The 7,515-nt window shown below is 47.3% G+C and overlaps 1 protein-coding gene across 1 annotated transcript in view; it reads right to left on the bottom strand.

The window, feature by feature from the left end:
• Positions 1-3,949, bottom strand: part of LOC144594786 (plasmanylethanolamine desaturase 1-like) — a 101,935-nt gene extending 97,986 nt beyond the window's left edge. Inside the window, exon 1 of the mRNA XM_078401641.1 lies at positions 3,835-3,949. Coding sequence (XP_078257767.1) covers positions 3,835-3,883 — 49 coding nt within the window. The 5' untranslated portion in view covers positions 3,884-3,949. The remainder of the gene's footprint in view (positions 1-3,834) is intronic.
• Between the last annotated feature and the right edge of the window lie 3,566 nt (positions 3,950-7,515).

Genomic DNA, 7,515 nt, shown 5'->3' with positions numbered 1-7,515 from the left:
GGAATAGATCGGGTAGATGCACAGAGTCTCTTGCCCAGAGTAGGCGAGGCAGGGACTATCGCAAGATTTAGGAAGCAGTTAAAGACAGGTACATGGAGGAATATGGGCCAAACGCGGGCAGGTGGGACGGGAATGGCTTGGACATGTTGGCCAGTGTGTGCAGGTTGGGCCGAAGGGCCTGCTTCCATGCTGTATCACTCGATGACTATGATAAACTGCATGATACGAGTCTTTTACCCGGGCGAGGGGAATCATGAACCAGAGGACACGGGTTTAAGGTGAAAGGGGAAAGATTTAATAGGACCCCAAGGGACAACCTTTTCAAACAGAGGATGGTGGGTGTGTGGAACGAGCTAGCTGCCAGTTGTATTTTATGAAACCTTTTTTGGTATTAAATCCACTTTCAAGCAACTGTTTCCTTCGGATGTGTTCATTATTGAAGACCCATCGGACAAGTCACGTATTATCAATACTGAGAAGAGGAAGGTGGGTAAGTGGAACGAGCTGCCAGAGGAGAGAGTTGATGCAGGTACTATAACAATATTTGAAAGATATTTAGACAAGTACGATACGATATGATAGAACGTTATTTATCCCAGGAGGGAAATTGATCTGCCAACGGTTGTAAAATTCAAGGCACATGAAAGATGAAATGAAAGTGACAGGTAGAGAGGACCAAGGGTGTGTAAAGATTGGGGGGGGGGAGGGGGGGGTTCCAGTCTCAGTCTACCCCATGACAGAAGGGGGAGGAGTTGTACAGTTTGATAGCCACAGGGAAGAAGGATCTCCTGTGATGTTCTGTGCTGCATCTTGGTGGAACCAGTCTGTTGCTGAAGGTACTCCTCATGTTGACCGGTGTGTCATGGAGGGGGTGAGCTGTATTGTCCAGGATGCTCTGCAGTTTGAGGAGCATCCTCCCCTCCAAGACCACCTCCCGCCGTGGATCCAACTCCACCCCCAGGACGGAGCCAGCCTTCCCGATGAACACATGGATAGGATGTGGGCCAAACACAGGCAGGTGGGACTAGTGTAGCTGGGATATGTTCGTCGGCTTGTGCAAGTTGGGCTGAAGTGCCTGGTTCCGTGCTTTATGACATAGGTTTAAGGTGAGGGGGGGGAGAATTTAATAGGAACCTGAGGGGTAACTTTTTCACAGAGGGTGGTGGGTGTATGGAACGAGCTGCCAGAGGAGGTAGTTGAGGCAGGTAGTATCGCAATGTTCAAGAAGCATTTAGACAGGTCCATGGATAGGACAGGTTTCGAGGGATATGGGGCCAAATGCAGTTAGGTGGGACTAGCGCAGATGGGACATCTTGGTCGGCATGGGTAAGTTAGGCCGAAGGGCCTGTTTCCGTTCTATATGACTCCATGATTTTGTGGGCTTGCTGTAAGGTATCACATTTATATCAGGAGCTAAAACATCTTGCTACATACTGTACATTCATGTAGGAATGTGATGTCTGTACTGTACAAAGAGACAATTTATATCAGAAGGATAAACATCTCACTGTACACTAGAGGGGGGGGGGGGGGAGGAACTGCAAAGTGCTGGCATCTCCAGCTAAACACAAAGTGCTGGAGGAACGCAGCGGGCCAGGCAGGGAATGGATGCACACCTCGATCAGAAGCAGGGTCGTGACCTGAAACGTCACCTGCCCATTCCCTCCACAGATGCCGCCTGGCCCGCTGAGTATTTAGCTGTGGACTACACCAACGATAAACAAGTATACACACCGAGCCAACTTGTCCATTCATTTTGTAAGGAATCTAACCGGTTTGCTGTCAAGCAGTAAAACATCTATCGGGGTTTTGAGCACATTTCTGCACACATAGAAACATAGACAATAAGTGCAGGAGTAGGCCATTCGGCCCTTCGAGCCTGCACCGCCATTCAATATGATCATGGCTGATCATCCAACTCAGTATCCCGTACCTGCCTTCTCTCCTTACCCCCTGATCCCTTTAGCCACAAGGGCCACATCTAACTCCCTCTTAAATATAGCCATTGAACTGGCCTCAACTACCCTCTGTGGCAGAGAATTCCACAGATTCACCACTCTCTGTGTGAAAAAAAACTTTCTCATCTCGGTCCTAAAAGACTTGCCCCTTATCCTTAAACTGTGACCCCTGGTTCTGGACTTCCCCAACATTGGGAACAATCTTCCTGCATCTAGCCTGTCCAACCCCTTAAGAATTTTGTAAGTTTCTATAAGATCCCCCCTCAGTCTTCTAAATTCCAGCGAGTACAAGCCGAGTCTATCCAGTCTTTCTCCATATGAAAGTCCTGCCATCCCAGGAATCAATCTGGTGAACCTTCTCTGTACTCCCTCTATGGCAAGAATGTCTTTCCTCAGATTGGGAGACCAAAACTGTACGCAATCGGCACACGTTGCCGTTTACATCAGGAGCACTAACTAATTGTTCCACACCGTACCAGTCACACACAGCAACATTCATCACCTTCCCAGGCAGCGGACAAGTTATATCAGGAGATTCTCCAACTTGCAACACAATGTGGCCAGTGATTCGATGATGCTTCACTGTCACGTGTACCGAGGTGCAGTGAAATGCTTCGCTTTGCAGACGACTCAGTGCAATCAGGCCGAGGCAGTACACCAGTGCGGCCACCTTCCTGGTACCGACAAAGTTACAACAGTTTCCACGTTCCCCCTGGACATCGGGTGTACATCACACAAGCGGGAACATTGGGAAGCATAGTGTGGGCACGTTGGCGTAGCGGGTAGAGATGCTGCCTCACAGCACCAGAGTCCCAGGTTCGATCCTGACTACGGGTGCTGCCCGTAAGGAGTTTGTACGTTCTCCCCGTGACTGCACGGAGTGCTCCGGTTTCCACCCACATCCTAGAGATGTGCGGGTTGTACGTTAATTGGCTTCTGGAAATTGCCCCCTAGTGCGTCGGATGTCAAAAGTGGGATAACGTAGAACTGGTGTACGGGGTGGTCGCCGGTCGGCGCGGACTCGGTGGGCCGAAGGGCCTGTTTCCATGCTGTATCTCTAAACCAAACTAAACGGCCACATTACTGTCAGAATATTGCTTGCAACAGATTGTAAGTTACATCAATATTATTTGCATCAGAAATGTGAGCTCTTGTCTGTACTCCGTGGAGAGGCATAACCTTTCTCTCGGGGTGGACATGCCCATGACTAGGGGGCATGGCCTTAAGGCGAGAGGGGCAAAGTTTAGAGGGGATGTACGGGGATTTCTCAATTCCCATGGGTGGCGCAGCTGGTAGAGCTGCTGCCTCACAGCGCCAAAGACCCGGGTTCGATCCTGACCTCAGGTGCTGTCTGTCTGTCTGTCTGTGTGGTTTGCTCGTTTTTCCTGTGACCTCGTGGCTTTCCTCCAGGTGCTCCGGTTTCCTCCCACATCCCAAAGACGGGCGGGTTTGCAGGTTAATTGGCCCTCTGTAAATTTCCCCCTCGTATATGCGAGGAGTGGATGAGAAAGTGGGATAACAGAGAACGTGCAGACCGGGTGACCGATGGTCAGTGTTGACTCGGTGGGCCGAAGGGCCTGTTTCCATGCTGTATCTTTCAATCAATTGTACAAGTGCAGAGTCATTGAGTCATAGAGTGACACAGTGTGGAAACAGGCCCTTTGGCCCAACTTGCCCGCGCCGGCCAACATGTCCCAACTACACTAGTCCCACCTGCCTGACGTTTGGCCCATATCCCTCCAAACATGTCCTATCCACCTTAACTAGTGTAAAGCCAGTTTTCTATCACGCTATCTCATCCAATTGACCAGAAATAATGATTTGCTCGGCAAATTAGTCCACAATGTAAGATCAATGATGCATGCACGATACTCACACATGCCGATTATTAATTTGGGAAATTGATCGGTGGAAAAATGGCACATCAAGAACAGGAAGTTGACAGCCACCAAACTTATACACAAGACGACACAGATCCATTCCTGTAACCTCTTCCCTGCGAACAAATGGGAGAAGAAGGTTTCAGAAACCATAGTACAGAAGCAATGTAATGTTAAGGAAGGAACTGCAGATGCTGGTTTACACCAAAGATTGACACAAAGTGCTGGACTAACTCAGCGATCCTGGAGAAAAAAAATAGGTCAGAACCCTTCTTCAGACTGAAGAAAGGTTCCGACCCGAAACGTCATCTATCCCTTTACTCCTGAGACGCTGAGTTGCTCCAGCATTTTGTGTCTACCTTCAATATAATGTTAATCTTGTTAACTTTACATAACAAATTATTGTTGGACAACACACTGCACTAAATGCATTCATTTTTGGTTCTCTGAATTTCACTGCTGACCATGTCACAAGGATTCTTAAGCAAAACACAAAGTCTGGAAGAACTCAGCAGGTCAGGCAGCATCTATGGAGGGAATGATCAGTGACGTTTCAGGTCGGGACCCTTCCTCAGAGTGATTTGGTGAACTCAGGTTTAATGCCAGTTTGTCGAAACAAAGAACTGCCAACTGTCTTACCAAGGAAAGACACAAAGTGCTAGAGAAATTCAACTTGTCAGGCAGCATCCCCGGAGAACAGCCATGGGGATTCAGAATTAAAGGGGGGCTCTTTTAGAAAGGAGGCGAGGAGGAACTTTGTTAGTCAGAGGGTAGTTAATCTGTGGAACTCATTGCCACAGAGGGCTGTGGAGGCCAAGTCAGTGGATATTTGTACGTCATGGATAGACAAATTCTTGATTAGAACGGGTGTCAAGAGTTATGGGGAGAACATTGAATTGGAATTATCTGACTTTACCCTCGAATGTTTTGAATTCAGTTATTCAATTCAATGATAAATTTCAAAGAATGAATTTATAAAATTATTTTTATTATTTGTGTGTGGAAGTTGAAGGAACAGATGCAGCTTTAATGATTGAATAAAATTCATTTTATTGTCAAAAAAAAAACAACAACAAAAAAAAAGAGTTATGGGGAGAAGGCAGGAAAATGGGATTAGGTGGCAGAGATCAACTTTGATTGAATTGTGTAGTAGATTTGATAAGCCGAATGGCCTAATTCTACTCCTATAACTTGTGAGCATGTGAACTGGTGAGATAGGTGACGTTTCGGGTCAGGATCCTTCTTCAGCAACATGAATCATAGTCCAATGTTGGCCCCATAGCTCCTTTACTGCCTGACCACATAGAAACATAGGAAATAGGTGCAGGAGTAGGCCATTCGGCACTTTGAGCCAGCACCGCCATTCAATATGATCATGGCTGATCATCCAGAATCAGTACTCTGGTCCTACTTTCTCCCCATATCCCTTGATTCCGTTAGCCCTAAGAGCTATATCTAACTCTCTTCTTAAATATATCCAGTGAATTGGCCTCCTCTGCCTTCTGTGGCAGAGAATTCCACAGATTCACAACTCACTGAGTGAAAAGGTTTTTCCTCATCTCAGTCTACCCCTTATTCTTAAACTGTGCGCCCTGGTTCTGGACTCCCCCAACATCGGGAACATTTCCCCTGCATCTAGGCTGTGCAATCCCTTCAGAATTGTATATGTTTCCTTGGATCGCATGGCTCCCCGAACCTCACAGTGAGCTCTTTCACAGGAAGAGATTACAAAGCTAACAGAGAGAAAGATTCCAGAGTGTGCTCACGACTTTCTTGAATACATGCAACATTCCATAGATGTGCAGGTTTGTAGGCCAATTGTGCATAAAATCATGAGAGGAATAGATCGGGGAGATGCACAGAGCCTCTTGCCTAGAGTAGGTAAATAGAAGACCAGAGGACATAGGTTTAAGGTGAAGGGGAAACGATTTAATAGGAATCTGAGGGGTAACCTTTTCACATAAAGGGCGGTGGGAGTATGGAACAAGCTGCCAGAAGAGGTAGTTGTGGCAGGGACTATCCCAACATTTAAGAAACAGTTAGACTGGTAAATGGATAAGACAGGTTTGAAGGGATATGGGCCAAATGTGGGCAGGTTGGACTAGCTGGGACATGTTGGCCGGTGTGGGCAAGTCTTGACGCTGTATAACTGTATGACTCAATACAATACAATATATCTTTATTGTCATTGTACAGGGGTACAACGAGATTAGGAATGCGCCTCCCATACGATGCAATAAATTAATTAGCTAGTCAGTATTAATTTAAACAACCCAATGAAATAAATTGCAACAGTTTTAAAACAGAATAAAGTGCAAGTAGATCTGTGTCGGTTCACTGTGCGATGTGACCATCCGGCTCAGCAGGACCGGTTCATAGCCGCTATGGCCATGGGGATGAAGCTGTTCCTGAGTCTGGAGGTGCGGGCGTAGAATGCCTTGTATCGTCTGCCCGATGGTAGAAGTTCGAACAGACTGTTGCAAGGGTGTGAAGAGTCTTTGCGGGTGCTGGTGGCTTTTCTGAGGCATCGTGTGTTGTAGATGCCCTCCAAGGCTGGTAGCTGTGTTCCGATGTGTAGGGAATGGATGTGAAAGTGGGATAACATAGAACTAGGGAGGCCGGGTGATCGATGGTCAGCACGTACTTGGTGGGCCAAGTGGCCTGTTCCGGTGCTGTATCTCCAAACTAAACTAAACTAAACCACACTCGCGGGATGGCCACAGCAACACCCAGTGCTTCCCTTTGAAGCCACGTTTGACACCAACAAGAACCGATGCCAAAAAGTCTGATGTGACCAACCTTCAAGGAAAATGCTCAGACTAAAGTTACTGCCAAACCAGGTCAGCCAGCTCAGATAAGGAGTTCTATGATCAGAGACCCATGAGGTGTGGATTTCACTAATGGTATTGTTTCCAGCTAAATAAACTAAGTCTTACCCTGTTAGACACTTCAATTAATTAATTTGCTGGGCCTTCACTTCAACGGTGGCGCAGCAGTAGAGTGGTGAGGAGAGGAACTGCAGATGCAGTTTTACACCGAGGATAGACACAAAATGCTGGAGGAACTCAGCGGGACAGGCAGCATATCTGGAGAGAAGGAATGGGTGACGTTTTGGGTTGAGACCCAAATCATAAAGTCATACGGCGTGGAAACAGGCCCTTCAGCCCAACTCATCCATGCCAACCAAGGTGGTACGGTGGCACAGCAGTAGAGTTCCTGTCTTACAGAAACAGAGACCCAAGTTCAATCCTGACTAAGGGTGCTGTCTGTACAGAGTTTGTACGTTCCCCTCGTGACCGCGTGGGCTTTCTCCGGGTGATCTGGCTTCCTCCCTCATTCCAAAGACGTGCAGGTTTGCAGGCTAATTGGTTTCTGAGGTAGAACTAATGTACGGGCGATCGCTGGTCGGCGTGGACTCGGTCGGTCGAAGGGGCTGTTTCTGCGATGTTTCTTGGTATAAAAGTGGGAACAAGGAACTGCGAATGCTTTTGTAAGCCAGTATGTGCAGTTCATTGACTCCACAATACTACAAATGCAGCCTCACAAATGTCTTGTACAACTGTTATTAGGGTTTTTTGATGGATAAGAATGGGGAACTTAAAGTTCTTAAGTCAGGAAAGTCATAGCTGTTTTCAGTTTAGTTTATTGCCAGGTGTACCGAGGTGGTGTACCGAGGT

The sequence above is a fragment of the Rhinoraja longicauda genome, chromosome 6 (assembly GCF_053455715.1).
Source record: "Rhinoraja longicauda isolate Sanriku21f chromosome 6, sRhiLon1.1, whole genome shotgun sequence".
Taxonomy (NCBI): Eukaryota; Metazoa; Chordata; class Chondrichthyes; order Rajiformes; family Arhynchobatidae; genus Rhinoraja; species Rhinoraja longicauda.
The sequence above is the reverse complement of the archived record's forward strand: the minus strand, read 5'-3'. Positions and strand labels throughout refer to the sequence as shown.